At 37.5% G+C, this 16,701-nt stretch overlaps 1 protein-coding gene across 3 annotated transcripts in view; it reads right to left on the reverse strand.

The window, feature by feature from the left end:
- Positions 1-323: 323 nt before the first annotated feature.
- Positions 324-16,701, reverse strand: part of LOC113115356 (zinc finger FYVE domain-containing protein 9-like) — a 36,242-nt gene continuing 19,864 nt past the window's right edge. Inside the window, exons 5-19 of one of the 3 annotated variants that reach the window (XM_026282896.1) lie at positions 15,943-16,042; positions 15,561-15,737; positions 11,610-11,773; positions 11,345-11,453; positions 10,959-11,081; positions 8,854-9,009; positions 7,787-8,011; positions 7,275-7,357; positions 7,069-7,173; positions 6,501-6,651; positions 5,082-5,162; positions 4,702-4,864; positions 3,893-3,998; positions 3,490-3,666; positions 324-2,955 (exon numbers count right to left, since the gene is read on the reverse strand). In XM_026282896.1, coding sequence (XP_026138681.1) covers positions 2,794-2,955; positions 3,490-3,666; positions 3,893-3,998; positions 4,702-4,864; positions 5,082-5,162; positions 6,501-6,651; positions 7,069-7,173; positions 7,275-7,357; positions 7,787-8,011; positions 8,854-9,009; positions 10,959-11,081; positions 11,345-11,453; positions 11,610-11,773; positions 15,561-15,737; positions 15,943-16,042 — 2,082 coding nt within the window. In that variant the 3' untranslated portion in view covers positions 324-2,793. Of the gene's footprint in view, positions 2,956-3,489; positions 3,667-3,892; positions 3,999-4,701; positions 4,865-5,081; positions 5,163-6,500; positions 6,652-7,068; positions 7,174-7,274; positions 7,358-7,786; positions 8,012-8,853; positions 9,010-10,958; positions 11,082-11,323; positions 11,454-11,609; positions 11,774-15,560; positions 15,738-15,942; positions 16,043-16,701 lie in introns of all 3 variants that reach the window. The other 2 variants (XM_026282892.1, XM_026282882.1) reach the window with 2 other exon arrangements.

The raw sequence follows: 16,701 nt of genomic DNA on the forward strand, positions 1-16,701 counted from the left end.
GATTTATCTGTCTAGTTCTTACACTGTCCAGCGTCTCAGTCCATTCATTTCAGTTACAGTTGTTCCCATCTCATGTGAATTGTGTGCTTTTGTACGTTTTCCAGTCCAGGGTCGAGGTTTGTCCTGGTTTCAATTGTACTGTCATTGTCAATTCTTCATTAAATGGTTCAATCCACCGCAAGGATTATCCAGAAAGACTCGGATCTCAGTTGTCTGGTCGTGTTATATATGCCATAATATTTGAGTTTAGTCATGCTGTTCTCAATGAATCTTTTTGCGCTTTCCCTCAAGAATCAGCCATGTAATTTATTTATATTTTACACTTTTTTTTTTTGGTTAACTGAAATGTATCATTTAATTTTAATGTATAATGGAGACATTATATCTGTTTCTTGTACAATGATGACATTTTGTATATTCAGCAGGTTTGATAAAGACTGGTTTTATTGACATTTGTAGTGTACAATAAAGAAAGGTTGTATTGTTTTCCTATTTGGCTTTTTATACATTGCAAATGGATCCCCTTGCACCCATGTCAGGTTTGAACAGATCAAATCAATAGTATTCAAAACAGGTCGTCCTCTGACTTTCAGAGAATTACATGTTCTTGTCGGTTTCAGCATGCATGCTGTTAAGCTTTGGGCTGACCAAAATAAAATACAATTACATAGAAAAAGGCAATGGTTAACAAAATATATAAATGTCAAGATATACAATACTGCACATCTAGAAAAGCAATGACAAAGGTGAATACAGGGAGTAACAAAAGGCTGTGTTAGTGGGAAGACGATGCAGCTTTCATGTAATGCTATTTATTTTCCATGACCAGTCTGCTTCCAAAGCTGTCGCCGCTCTTCACCAAAAGCCAGAAACACTTGATTTACGTCTTGACTGTTGACCTGTTAATAAAGGGCTTCATCTCAGCTGCTGTCCTCATTCATCAAGCGTAGGCCATCTGATAAAACCAACCATATCGGAGTCATTATGCAAAACAGGACAATACGTTACCATCCCACCTTTACTTTGTTATCCGACTAAAAGATTAACTACAGTGTGATTGTCATAGTCAAGATACTTTAGTTGAAGTCATTTTGATAATGTCTAGTTCGCTAAAGAGGACTGGTTAAAAACACTCTGTAGTCACAGTGTCTTTCTACCAGTGATTAACAATCCGGTTGCCCTTTGGAATATGTCTTGATGATGAACGTATCAGCTTATGAATTTTTAAGGCAAATGCCCTTTTCTCTTGAAACGTGATCCAGAGTGACATCCTAAATTACAAGAACTCCTTATATTCCAAATATTTGCATTTGCAACTATTTCAGAAGCAGTCTGAAGCCCTGCTAAAGCATATTGATCATGATTTCATCATCTCTATAAAAGGACATAAATACACAAATATGAAAAGGTGCAGTCCCATTTATAGTTCAACACATTTTCTAAGGCAAAATCCAGTCATATAAATTGCAATCCACACTACCGTGAATTCTGCATGCAGCATATTTCCCAACAGAACCCTATTTGAACATGTTGACCAACATAAAGTTGCTTGGTTTCATTGAGTTTTACACATCGTACACTACTGACAACAGAAAATGAACTTTTTTGCTAGCAAAATTCCCCTAATGTAACTGCACCTTAACGCTATGAGAAATGAATGCCATTAAGGACCCCAAACTGATAGCTGAATTAAGAGCTTTGGAGCCACATCCCAAAACCCAAACTTTCCTCATACCGTATATCAATATAGTGTTCATCTTTGAATAACATTTCAGTATTAGTAATTCCAGTAATTCTTTACTCCCTCCTTCCATTTCCTAACGATGGCTTAAAATCCCTTGCACTGCATTGCTATTCCTTACACAATCGTTCATATGATAACATGTTAAAAACACGGGCAGAACATTATAGAAACAAGGGCCACTAAAAAGGTTGAAAGAAGAGATGGGACAGGGATGGGATGCTAAATGCAGTGGCCCAGAGAGACTAACATTTCATCCTCTGTCCCGGTCCAAACCGATCCACTATAAAAGCTTTATTAGACTGAGAGCTTCAGTCATCCCAAAACCTTCCATTACGTGGAATTGAAGTTGTAGTTGAATTTCTGAAGGCCGCTTGAAATTATTGTTGGATCTTATCATCTTAGTAAGTCTATAACAGAGGTCCGTTCATGATATTTGTAACAGTAACTCAATCGTCAACGGTCCTAATACTGTTCCACAATCTTTCCGCTGCCATGTCAAGCAGCCCGCCTCGGAGGAAGCTACATCAAATTAGCTTTGGAGCAGTTTTGCCTAAACCAAAAAAATAATAATGAGGTCCTTATTCGTGAAATAAAGCATCTGGTGATTCATAAAGCTTAGAGGCGAGACTGAAGCTCATTCTTCGTTTCTAATTGAGGCCCAGGCACTGTGTACCAGAATCCACTCCATGGTGCAAACCTTCCCTTCTGTCAGTCTCATCACCATCTGGAAGTCTCCTTCAGGACTGAGCGTGTAAAGCGCCCTCTTGTGTTTGAGGAGCTTAGTGTTGCTACAACAGTTCTTTTGAATTCTCCCCTTTTGGCCTATGGTTTCCATAGTGGAGTTGAGAGGTGTGGAGAAACAAAAGAGAGCTCCGCATTCAGCGGGGCTGACAGAGGAGATCCCCGTGGAGATGGTGCATAGGTGGTATGGAGGACTTGTTCCTGCACAGCTTTCAGGCTCTTTGAAGTGCAAATGAGAGAGAGAGAGAGCGAAGAGGGACTCGAGCTGCTGGGAGACATGAGTCTGAGACTGGACGGATTCCCTCAATTTAAGAGATGATTTCCAGGATGTAGAAGATGAGCTCCATCACCACGGGCCCTTCACTTAGCTGGCAGGCTCCGCTGTGGATAACTGGGATGAGGGCGCTGTCTAGATCGCTCAGGTACTGGGGGAGCAGCGGCTGACCATTACTTCCAGCCAGGTAGCCCACCTGTAAGACATTTCAGAGTAAAGATCTGTTCAAATCAACAATGATAACTATAACGATGACTACATCAGTAGCATCCACATCAATGCAAAATAACATTGTTTATTATGAGCACACGCTGCAATTTTGAGCCTGCTGGATTCTGATCTTAAAGGGACACTTCACCCAAAAAATTTAACAGTGCTTGATGTGTGCATAGTTCTCTCCTAAATCAGATGAGACCACTGGAGAAAGCAATATTATGGAAAAAGGACTTGTATTTTAGCTGTAGCAATGGTTTGAAGTTATAAAGGTTTTAATGAGAGATTTGTTTTTAATACAACATGCAGATTTCCTCTTCACAAGATGTTTATTGATGGACTGGAGTTGTGTGGATTACTTGTGGATTATTGTGATTAGGGATGCGAATGGAGACAAAGTTCGATTCACAAGCTTGCGATTCAATTTTGATCTCAATTCTTTTAGATTCAATATCAATTTGGAAATAAAGACGTTTAAATGGAAATACAATATTTAGATGGAGCTTGTTCTTGTCACCTGATCGGAGTCCAACGTGACCCGCAGGCCCAGTTTGGCCATGCCATCCTCTTTGAGAAGTTTGACGTGAGGGCACAAGGCCGCGAAGAAAGCCCTTGCCACATTCTCAGCGAGCCGGCTGTGGTCCGCAGGATCACTCAGGCCATTGGTCTGGTCCTCGCTCCGCAGGAAGAACACCTGAGAAAACACAACAACATTTAATACACAGCGTTAAAAGTAGAATTGTGAGACTACAAAAAAAATGATATGTTTTTGTTAATATTATAAAAGTCACTGAAGTCCAAAACACAATTACTGTATCTCACTGAATTTCATTTTATTCACAAAAAAGCACCAAGGCATTTTTTTCAAAACAGAGTTCAGAACTTTTGATGAAGATGAATAATGAATCAATGCTAAAAACCTCTGTCCAACGGATGACTTTCCCATTGGCTTTATATTCCGAGCCATGGAAGATCTTAACGCTGGTGACAGACTCCAGGGATTTCCCGTCAATCGGGCTGATCACTCTATAAATAAGAAAAGTGCACAGGTGAGAGGAGTAGTATTATCTTTGTTCAAGTCAACAGCATTTAACAAAAAATTATAAATGATTCAGCTGAAATTAAAACCCCAGAAATTAGTTAAAGCAGCAGCATGAGATTTTCAACCAATCAGGACTTCGAGACACCTGAATGTTGAATGAGGTCAGAAGCATTTACCACAGAATCCAAAAAAAAAAAAAGAAATTCAGGACCAGGGACTGAATATTTCCATTGTAAACAAACAGTTCTTAGAGGGACATCCACAAAATCGGCTGATGATATAATAAACATCAATCTCCTAGGCTTCATAAAACCAGCTCTGACCACACTCTGAAACCATTATCTCAGAGTTTGTAATTATTTAAAAACATGCTGCTTTATTACTGATCCGTAGGTCATGATACTAATACAGAAATAAATAGTATGGTAAAGAATTACATTTTGGTAAATGGAAAAAATACATATTTGTATGTGTATAAAATATCATTAAAACTGCATGAATCTTTGGAGTTTGCAGCCTGCATTTAGTGCTAAAAGTTAAATACCTGATGTGTGTTCGATTAAGATCTTAGCAGCACTCTATTAAACCTGCATCATTATTTGATGTGAATGCTCTTAAATTATATTTTAGGAAATGGTGTTAGTGAACTTGTAATACAAAAGAGTCTGTTTTATAGTTCTTAAATACCCCTTGTTGACGTTGTGGTCATCCTCAACCCACTGGATATGGACTTGCTCCTGGTTCTCCTCCTGATCAGCTTTCCCACAGGCAATACTGAAATCTTTCATCTCTCTCAGGGCTTGACGTAAGGCCTCCATCATTTCAGCTGTAATCTGCACCATCACGCCATCTGAGGCACAAGAATTCAGCATGACAGATATAAGTACACAAATCTGCACAATATTTAACAAATTAGAATCACTTGGTACAAAAAGTACAATTCTGCCAGAATTTTGACTTTGGGCAGAAACATTAAAAGGGAGATTATGTCCAGTTTAGTCATTGTTCCAGAGGGATCAGATGTCCTACATTTAGAGAAAGAGGAATGCAAATGTCTTCTGCTGTACCTTCCACAATACTGGTTTTAGCCAAGTAGCCTGATGAAGCCTTTAAAGCCCCGCTGAACACAAAGAAGGAGGCCCCAGTCACTAAAAGAGGGATAAAAGGAAAAAATAATACATCAAACACATACTTTCCTTATTCAAAATTACTTGTTCACTTTTGGATTAGTGACATTCAGTACCCTGAATAGCATTTTACAGAAAGTTTCAAAAACATCTTTAGAGTGCAATAGAATGATTCTGTGGTCCCAAGATAAATTTTGTCAAAGTTTTGTAAAGCGATAGTCTATCCAAATATATATTTATTTATATATTTATTTTTAAAAATATTCTGAGTTTAAAAAACAGTTTCAATGGAAGCCTGTTTCTGCCACTGAATAAAAAATAAAACGGGGTAAATGTGACTCAGAATTGCGATTTCATATCGTGCAAATCTGACTTCATAACACGTAATTGTGAGTTATATAGTAAAAATTGAGAGTTATAAAGTCAGAATTGACAAATACATACTGTCATGTCACATTTCACAAAAAGTCGCAATTTGTATATTTTTTTTTTTGTGATTGTGAGTTTATATCTCGCAATTCTGACTTTCTTTTTTTCACAATTGCAAATCAGAATTCCGAGTTGTAAAATCAGAATTGCGGGATATTAACTCAATTCCGAGAAAAAAAAAGTCAGAATTGCGATATGCAAACTGACTTTTAACTTGTACTTTTAACTTTAGAATTCGCAATTTTTACTTTATAGCTCGCTATTTTGAGAAAAGTCTGAATTGTTAGAAAAAAAGTTGCAATTACCTTGTTTTATTTTTTCTTTAGTGACGGAAACCGGCTTCCATAAGTTTCAGTTCCTACTGACTTCCATTGTATGGATAAAAAGTACAATGGAAGTCAGTTGGAATGGAAACGGTCTGGTTTCACAGAAGAAAGAAAATCATACCAGGTTTAGAATGACATGAGGTAAAAAAAAAACGACAATATAATTTTTAATGTATGGGTGAACTATCCCTATTGAGTTAATCATCGTGATTAATTTAATTTACTGACAACTTTTCATACATTACCATTCAAAAGTTTGGGGTTGGTGATTTTTTTTTATGTTTCTAAAAGATGTCTCTAATGCTCACCATTTATTCGATCACAAAGACAATAAGAACAATATGATTGTGAAATATTATTACAATTAAAAATAACCGTCATCGATTTTAATATATTTAAAAACTGTAATTTATTCGTGTGATGGCAAGGCTGGATTTTAAGCAGCCATTACTCCAGTCTTCACATGATCCTTCAGAAATCATTCTAATATGCTGATTCAGTGCCCAAAAAACCTCTCTTATTAACAATGTTGAAACAACCATGTGTGAAATCTTTGGGTGCGGCTTCAAGGTTTCATTTGCAAATGCAAGTAACCATGGTGCACCTTTGCGAGGCTGGTGATGAATACTGATGGCCTGCGTCTGGTAGTTCCCATCGTCGTTCTGAACACAGACAAGATGGGAATCCGCCCGCTCGTTGAAGCATGCTCCCATTGCCAGCACATGCTCGTTGGACTTATTCATTGCCTTCATGAGCTGAGAAAGGAGAAAAAAAAGAAAGAAAAGCTTGTCATGACTTTCCAAAGTTATGCATAATCTTAATACTTGATTATGTTCTTAAGAGTTTATAAGTCCTAATAAGTCTAATGACTGAGTAAGGCTTTAAATAATCCCTGCTATGTCAAAGGTTTGCCACTGCAAGTTCTGCTCTGTCAAACGCTTTTCAAACACAAGCTAAATACCGAAACTCTTCAACGACTCAAGAAAAGGACATTGAGACAAGCTGTTGTCAATGCTTCACTTGTTCCATGGGACATTTGGCATCAATCTGCTATGTTCGCTGTTCCACAGAAATCTCAAAAACACTTTGTGCGCATTCTTTTTTTAAACATGTAGCCACAAATGCAACAGAAATTCAAATAGCGTCTCTAGTATGTGCTAGTCTTCATGAACCTCATTGTAGCGGTTGCTCGGTATCTTGATGCAAGTCTTCCTCACTTCCATGTCCACCACCAGCCCCTTCACCACCGGCAATGTGTACTGGTAATTACGGAAATCCTGTAGACGTGAGAAAAGTCCAAAGACATGGGTTAATATTGACGTAAGGCAAATGCAAATGCAGCCAAATGCAGAAGAATAAGTGAAATAAGGATACTCACTGCCAGTAAGTTCATAATGGTATGACCAGTCTCTCCAAAGAGGGGTTTTCTGAAGCGGACGCTAAATAGTGGGCAGGGGTAGACTACAACACAAGTGCATAAGAACAACTAAGCCATCAAAACAAGTCATGCTATTCAAATCAAAATGGGGGGCCTATGTGTCTAATCAGTCTTCATGCACCAAGATGAACATGAGACTAGAACCGTACATGGTGTTTCCTTAGTGTAAGTGAGCAGTCTTGCATGTCATGAGTTGAGAAGCTCAGGAGGAAATACAATGTTAATACATTCTATCTCCACAGGAGGACTTGCCTCAGGGGCATAGAAAAACAGCTCTACTACAGGCATCAAAAAGGGGCCTTGCATTCGCTATATCAAGTAAACTCACACCTCACTATGTAAAGAGGTCAAATATATGATAAAACTACAGGAACAATCAAAATATGTCCTCGTTTGACACAGCTAAAACATTACACAGGCCTCAAATGTCAACATCAACACCAAAATCTCACATCGGTATTCCGCCCCCAGTCGGAGCATGAGTCTGATGGGAAAGACCTTGGCCCAGGGGGTCTCCCACTTCTGCACCAGGATGCCAAAGAGGTATGGGGGGTTTGGCAATGGTAGCTCCTGCAGGGTCTGGAAGGTGGGGCTGATATAAAGGAAGCCGCCATGCTCCTTGCTGCCCAGGAAGCTCTGATTGAAGAAGGAGTGGCCCAGGTGACTTAACACATTTCCTGAACAGAAGAAAATGTGGGAATAGATCAAACTCCACCACTGTGCTTTCATGCTCAAGTTATTTCCAATTAGATCGAAAAATAATAATTATTTGCAACTATTTAAAAGGCTAAGCTCTGATGGAATATAACCGCAACAATAATAATGAAGTTGTGAGCTTTGCAAAATTTTGCTAGATTATTTTGCTAATTTAGTTCTGCCTTCTATGAAATTTCTTGAGGGCAAAAAAGGTCTATTGTCTAGTGTAGATCTACGCGGCAAATTCATGCGACCAACTTGAATCCAATGAAAATCTTAGTTTTTAAATTTCCAAATTCCCATTTAAGTGGATTCTTCTGAACCACGGAAATTCTCCAAACACCGTTAAATGCGACCGCTGCTTTATGTTTAGTTCAGTTTAATTTAGGATGCTGACTGTTCACAAATCATTAGATAGTAGAACTAAAATGCTCATAATAACAAAAAAAACAGCTCATAATGCTCCAACAGAACAAAAAAGTTTTTAATGAAAAATAAATTAGCCACTATGTACATCATGTACCACTGAACTTGGCCAGACAAATAGCATTCTTTTACTGAACACATCTGAATTGGCACACATCCTACATTAGGCTCACAGGGAATGTTGACCAGAAGCAGAACTGGGTGACAAGAGGACGATTGTGTCTCGAAAACAATTTCTGCTGAAGTGGATCCTCAATGCCACCAGGGCCAGCAGCCTCATTTGACCTTTACGAGCCTCCTGGCAGAATGGTCTAATTTTATCTATGTAGGCCTTGCTCTAATTTGGTCTGGATCAGTTTACCAGAACGGGCCTCCTGGTGGAGGAGTATCAGTTTACCTGTGAGAGCCTCCCGGTACAGCTGGACGAAGTGGCCGAAGATGTCCTTGGGAATGGTTTTCTCGTCAGGGAGGCACTGTAGAAGCACTACAACCTCTGCCTGGCCCACGGCATGCATTCCCTTTGTCGTCATATACCAGCACTTCCTATTTACATCTTCACACAAAGATGACACAAAAGATGGTTATGACTCATGTGACTTTCCTTGGCATATTGAAGGAAAGCCTGATGTTTCCAATTTTCTGCAATTCCACAAAACAATGACAATAGCCAAAACATACAGCTACCACTTAAGTTCAACTAAATAACTAATAAACTGTTATTGTGTCATGAAATGTAGTTTTTAAAGTATTTCAGGGCAGAATGTAGTTGTTTAAAACTTAAATATGCGGTTTATATACTGTTTGATATAATATTTTGTTTCATTGTGAAATAGGCTATATAAGCCTAAACATTTGCCTGAACTACATTTCTGCGGCTATTAATATGTTTAAATGAAAACGAAAGGAGGCAGTGGTGTTTGATATCATATTTCGTCTTATTGTAAATATACAAAGTGAGGAAAATTGCAATAGCCAAGGCGAGCTGACTGATATTATCAAGTACGCTGATTTTTGCAGAATTACCAGCCTTGCATCGACCCATCTGTGGGAGATCACACTCCTGAGTCGAACTCACAAAGTCCGAACTACCGAGGATGCATGTCCGAAATTGGCATACTTTGTATCGAGAAACACAGGCAGACCTACTTCACCAGACTATTTGCCTAATCTTCATGGTACGTTTGACTGTGGTAGAAATGCAGAAAGCAACAGGTCTGGGGAGAAAAAAGTTCCTGCGAAAAACGTTTCTGGTACAATTGTTCCAGGTAATTTCAGTGGAAACGCAGCATAAGAGTTACTTTTTATTTTTGTTTTCAAAAAGAATGAAAAATTGAATAAAATATTTTTCATTGTAATACTATTGTAAAATAAACCTTAAATTGCTAGAGATTAAACAGAGTGTGTGAAGTATTAGTCGACGATATATCGCCAAGGCCGATATTCTGCATTTTTTAAATATCGGCATTGGCCAATACGTTTTTCTGCTTGGCCAATGTGTTTTATTTTGAGGGCGCGCTGGTTTTTTATTAATAAGGTGCTAAGAACAACAACGCCTGAGCACACAGTGCTCACATTCTCCCTCTTGTTTATGGTGGGTGTTAACAGTTCTTCCTAATACGGATAGAAGACGTTCTAATAATCAGAATGGTTAAACAAAGGAATTAATGTATACAGAAAGTATTATAACAATTGCTTTTATATTATTAGTAATAGAAGTAATAGAAAGGCAAACATTATAATACTTTCTCACCCTTTGCCATCAGCATTAAGCAAATATGCATTTATGTCATTTAAACAAATCTTTTAATGACTAATGAATATTTAATTTCACAAACTTAGTCAAATCAAGCTGTGAGATCTTGTGAAGAGTAAATTTCTATCCAGCTTGATTGCGTGATCTCTGTGTGACAGTTGGTCCGTGTCAATTGATTGCTTTAAATTAACATTAAGTCGTGATTTTAAATGATTCTGTGTTTTATGCATTTGCCCACTGCCATATTCATTTAATTGTCTTTGTGTGCTGTATGTAAAATTAATGTTACTCTGGCTTAATTTGAAAAATATGATTCCCAATGCACACAATCGGCTTTATATCGGCTATCGACCACCCTGCTTTCCAAGATATTTGCATCGGCTGTCCAAAAAAGCAATATCGGTCAACCGCTAATGTGTAGAAATAAAATAATGTGTAAAGAAAAATTAAGGTGAATATCATGTGCGAGCAAAACATTTTTCATGCTTTACATTTGTTAAATTATGCAAAAACTGAAAATGAATTAATTAATTAGAAAAAGTGAAGATTAATTTTTATATGATAAATTAACTAGTAAGTTAATAATTAATGTATTCATGTATGAAAATTGTGTTTTAATTTTTTTAAATTTATTTTTCTACATAAGCCCTAAGGGCCAAACATGCCCATAGTTAAAGAAATGCCCAGGAACAACAAATATTTCACAAATTCACTCCTAGAGAACATCTAGCAAGGAGTGGCTCACTCACAATTGACCAGTTTGACCATGGCCAGCAGGTTGGCATTAAGAACGAACACCAGGGGATCAGAGCCGCCTTCCTCAAGCTGCTGCATCAGCACAATTTCAGAAGGTCTTTCCTCCACAGCATAGTCTGCAGACAAGACACATAACATCAATAATGTACCCATCAACAAACTGCTCCATGACTCTATTCAGTCTCCTTTCATGGTACAACCCAGATGAGGAACCAACCCAATGAAAGTCCCTTAGCATGAGCAGTGGAGACGTAAGCAGAAACACAGATACATGCACACACTTACACTTGCACAAACAATCACCAATACTCATATTTTCAGGAATGAAGGCAGCTGAATGGTGAGGATGGGCAAGCACCTGTGATGTGGCCTCCCGTACCTCCTTTGATGCCTGTGGAGATGAGGATGGGAGGAAGGCCTTCCTCTGGGATCAGACTGAGAGCGCTGCCCACAGGGCTGGTGGTCGGGGCTCCAGTGGCATGGGCAGTCTATGGCATTGGAAGAGACACAAACTTATACCACGACATAGCATGGTCTCAGGGTAAGAATCACTAACAGAAATATGCCTATGCCTGTAAAAACTCCATATTACAGATGATAAGAAACTGTTTATTGAGTTTGAACATGATAAAGCAAATCTTCACCTCAGAAGCACTGGCTCCTGAGGATTTGTTTGAATTTTGGGATGCTGTCACAGGCTGTGTGGGGTTGGGGTTTGCTGCCGGCCCTTTAGAAGAGTCTGTAGCATCCCCATTGGGTAAAATGCCGTCATCAAACCAAACCCTTCTTTGCTCTCGAGGAAGAGACCCTGAAATTACACATACAAACACACACACACACACACAAACACAGGGAGGGTTATGAATAGCTAACTTTAAACAATACACAGCATGAAAATCAGTGTTCAAATTCAGAGTATAGGGACCCGTCACATATAAAAGCAAACCAGTCTCAGCCTCTGACGTCATGCCCACGGACCGTTGGTTAAATGTCTGATGCATATGGGACACAAAAGTGGACACTTCAGGAGTGTCAAAGTCATCATCATATTGGTTGAATTCTACAAGAAGAGGGCGGTTGCGTTTTTAACGTTCTGCCTGGAAACATAGACAAACCCCCTCACAAAAGAAGAAAGTCGCCATGTTTACAACTGTGGCAACGAGGGCTTATCAAGTTCAACTTAACGCTGAATTTTCAAAAGTATGTCAAATATTTCAAGTTCGTTGCATAGAATCTTTCAAATAAGTCCAAGAGATTTACACACCCATCTGTTATTGTGGCGACATTGCTACGCCTCGAAACGTGACGATGAACAAAACGAACTGTGAACGAACTCAAGGGCGGGCCTTGGCCAATGAAAGCTGCCATGAGTTCCAGGCATTCAGTCTGAAGGTCTGGCTACACAAGACTAAGAGCAAACCAAGAAATGGTCAAACTACTGCTGCCTTTACTTTTATTAATCCAACTCCAACATCATCAGTGATGCTGGGCTCAATTCTGTCAAATCTGTATTACTTTCTTTATTCTGTAGAAAAAGAAAAAATATAATTTAAAGATTGCTGGTAGTTTGGGTGTCACCATATGCCGGCATCGACAATAACTAATATTTTTTTTAAATAAATATTCAATATACAGTCAGAACGATGAAACTCTCTTCAAGAGCGCACAGTAACTGAGGTTTATAACTGTCCTTAGACTTAATAGACTACGTATCAATATCTCTTTTACCTTTTGTACTAGTGATGTCTGGCTCACGAATGAATCTTTTGATTTAACCGGTTCTTCTAAGTGCACTGATTGAACCAGTTCACCAAATAGGACTGAATCGCTTGAAACGGTTCGCGTCTCCAGTAAGTATTAATCCACAATTTATTTACTTTTTTAAGGTGGCCAACACTCCCTCTGAGTGGATATAAACCAATATCACTTAGTAATTCATTTACTCAAACAGTACACTGACTTAACTGTTGTGAAGAGAGAAATGAAGAGAAATGCGAGCAGAGCAGCCTTCTATGTGGACTTGGAGGGCTGTGCAGCCTGCACACTGTGACTCCGTGTTGTTTCAAGCTCAACATTCTGCTCACAGGATGCTTATAAGTGCTCTGTATTGGCGCCTTCAGTATTATAATATTTTCAGCGAAATCAAAGATTATTAATAGGCTTTCTTGTTCTGTCCTATCTGTGATATGTTGCTGCCTTTATTGCTGTGCTATAGATTTAAAAGAAACGTCTTTTAGATTTCTATATAAATGTATATACTTGTTTTTTTCAATAATGTATTTTAGAACGATACAAAGAGCAATGTGTAACATTTTACCATATTTTAGACTTATTCACTTTTGTTTATAAATATTTCAATAAATTTGATAAAATTATTGTGAACCCGTGATTTTTCTAGAATCTAGAAAAATCTAGAGTATATTTTGCTGCTGAATTATCTACCAACCTAGTTTAAAATTATATTTTTGTAATCATTTATGATTATATATTTTTTCATTTTTCATTAAAATTAAGTTTTTTATATGCAGTAGATTGTGATTAACACAAAAGTATGATGATCAGGTCAACACAGAAGTATAGAAATTCTATATTGAATAAAAAAAAAAAAATGTGCTGGTATCGGATTGGATCGGTATGGGCAAATACTTAGAATTTTTAGATATCGGATCGGTTATGAAAAAATGGTATCGTTGCATCCCTAGTCCGATGAGAGGTTGTCTGGCCATTATGTCATTAAAAAAAATGTATTTTCCTGTCCTGTCAGCCATTATGTGCTCGTAACACAGGTTCTTCAATCCCACACAAAAATGCAGTGGCACGAGCTCTATATAATTGTAGTGCAAATTAAACCACAAGCATGCAATCTTGTAGTTATGTCATCAGTTAAGTCATGAAGTTACCAAAAAGGTGATCAAAGCTGCCTTATGTCTTGTTCAAAGAACAGAAAAGCTTAAAGTTTTTTTTTTATTTTAATGTTTAATTACTTTAATTTCTGTAAATTTCTTACTTGCTGAAGGGCAAAGGTAGCTAAATAGGACATTCATTATAGGGTTTATGTGAAAATAGTTTTAAGTTCACTTAAATTAAAAGTAGTTATTTTTTAAAGTCAAATAAATGTTAAATGTATACTCTCAATTATACTGTAATGTTGAATGCCTATAGTCAATGGTTAAATATTAAGGGGTAGAAAAAAAAAAAAACGATTTCCTTGAGACATCAGTAGTATTTGCATCAGTAGGGCCCTATTTCCGATGCAGAAAACACGGACGGAATCGCAGAATCCAGTCATAAAAACGGAATTTACAGTTTAACGCGGAATGTCACTGAATTGGTCAAATTTTGAATGAATTACTCAAAAGTAGGTCATTGCACTTACATCAAATTGCGATATGGACTTATATCTGTAAATATTAAACCGGAAGAGTCTATTTAAATATTAATCCTTCATGTTCTGCGTGTCTCTGTTAATGAATGGCGAAGAAACGCGCATTACGCTCTGGTCATTTCTGCGTCTTTCCTCTCACTATTGATGACGTAAACACATGAGGAACTTCATGAGCATCTGACTGTTTGATTTCAGTAAAACTAGAGTCATATCACACCACAGACTGTAGTATCACATACACAGAACAGTAAAGGTACGGTAACCCGTCAAAATAAGTCCGGTTTAATTTTACAATATCCAGACGGAATCCACGGGAATCCAGAAAAAGTAAAACAGAAAAAAAATGAATTTTGAAAAAAATAAAACAGAATTTGGGAAAAAATAAAACAGATTTCATAGGGCCCTATATCAATGATAATCATGTTCAATCATAAGATGCCATTAAGCAAATATTAAGAATATACTATGTTGTTTTCAAGATTGAATATGAAATTATCGCAATATAAAAGCATAATAAAAAAAGCTTAATGTTAGGTGGGATTAATCACAATTAATTTCAATATATATAATATCTTGTTAATATTAAACACAATATTGTAAATAAGCCAGTATCTCTAATATATTATGTGGTGTTTGTGTATCATAAAACCCCAAAAATATGACAATACAATGCGTAGTTACTACAGCTGCACAAAATCAGGTCAGACGAAACGACAGGTGATGTTTAAGTTACAAACTCTCTCTCCGCCATCCTACATTTTTATTTGCAGTGTGATTTACTGAACAAAATTACAAAATAAACAAATAAAATAAAATATTGACTCCTATAATCATGTAGTGAAAATCTGATATTGTGACAGCCCCTGTTGGTAACCAGATAGCTTTGGTAACCATTGACGCCTATGTATGGACAATGAGATGCTGAGACATTTCTGAAATTATTATCTTTTGTGTTCCACAGAATAAAGTCATAGAGGTTTGGAATGATAAGAGGGCGAGTAAATGATGACTGAGTTTTAAGGAATGACAACAGTAGTTGTTAGTGCATGATAAGGTTACAGTAAGTGAAGCTCCCACTAAACAGACCTATAATGAAGTTTAACGGTTGTGGACTCACAAAGTGTCCTAACACAATTTGAACACTGCTGAAAAGTCAAAATCAGCAATCTACAAATAAACAAGGCTTTTGGCAAAATTCTACAGAATTTACCTTCAGACCCTAGCTGTTTGAGGACACCAACAGGCACCATGACGGTTGGGGGTGGGGAGCTGAGTGCCCCTGATGCCTGGGCTTGCTGCAGAGGAGGAAGAGTGGAGCAGTACTCAGATGGGTTGTTGGGATTTGGGCTCTGGTTGCAACCACCTACCATGTTCTCCCATGATTGAGCTAATGAGACAAAGAATTGATCTGGTTATTCACACTGTAAAACTAATCTCAGTTGTTAACTGGTAAATTTCTGTATATAAAAAAAAAGAAGACATACAATTATAACTCCTGTTAAGTGATTCAACTTGGGAAATTTTGAGGTACAAATCTCCCAGCCAATAGAGGGAAATTTATAACCATTTCCTATGAGTTTCATATCACTCACCATTCATAATTGCATGGTGGCAGGTAACACAAACCCTTGCTTCTTTCCTGTCCATGTACATCAACCTGCTTTTCAGACTACAACAAGCAGCGCAGAACACCTGTCCAAACATAATAACAAATGATGCATAAGTGCAAACTATATGGATCAGTCATGAACCAGTTCTCAGAACAGAAAAAGTGGTCTAGAGTAGGGATGCAGCAATTAAACGATTTCACTATTAACCATGCTTTAAAACATCATGTTAATGGACTATACAGACAAAGCATGCTTAAGAACTTCCGCATTTAGAGAAGTCACCTCGTAAACTTCCAGTGAAATTTCTTAAAGATAATTTTTTTATTCATGAAAATGACATGAAAAAATGTGCCAAAAATGTATCTCCTGGCCAACAGACTCGCTGCTGCTTACACTGAATTTATTCGGAATCCCTTAATGCACAGTTTTATTATTGACATCGGCTTGTCAGATCCGTTCCATCCAGAGCTACAGTTCACATCACTGTCAAACATAGCAATGACTTCACTTGCTTAATTTTTTTTACACTTGCATTTGTCATTCCTGAAACAGTATACGGTAGCATATAGTATACAATAATAGTCCTCTTAGACGATCAAAACTTTTTTTTTTTAACAACAAGTATGGAACGGAACTATTGCAACACAACAAAAACAAAATTACACAAGAGCATCAGTTTAAAGTGCCATGCTTTCCAGAGACAGCATCTACACACTATACTAACTATGATAGAAGCATTAT

This window comes from Carassius auratus, chromosome 2 (assembly GCF_003368295.1).
Source record: "Carassius auratus strain Wakin chromosome 2, ASM336829v1, whole genome shotgun sequence".
NCBI classification, from domain to species: Eukaryota; Metazoa; Chordata; class Actinopteri; order Cypriniformes; family Cyprinidae; genus Carassius; species Carassius auratus.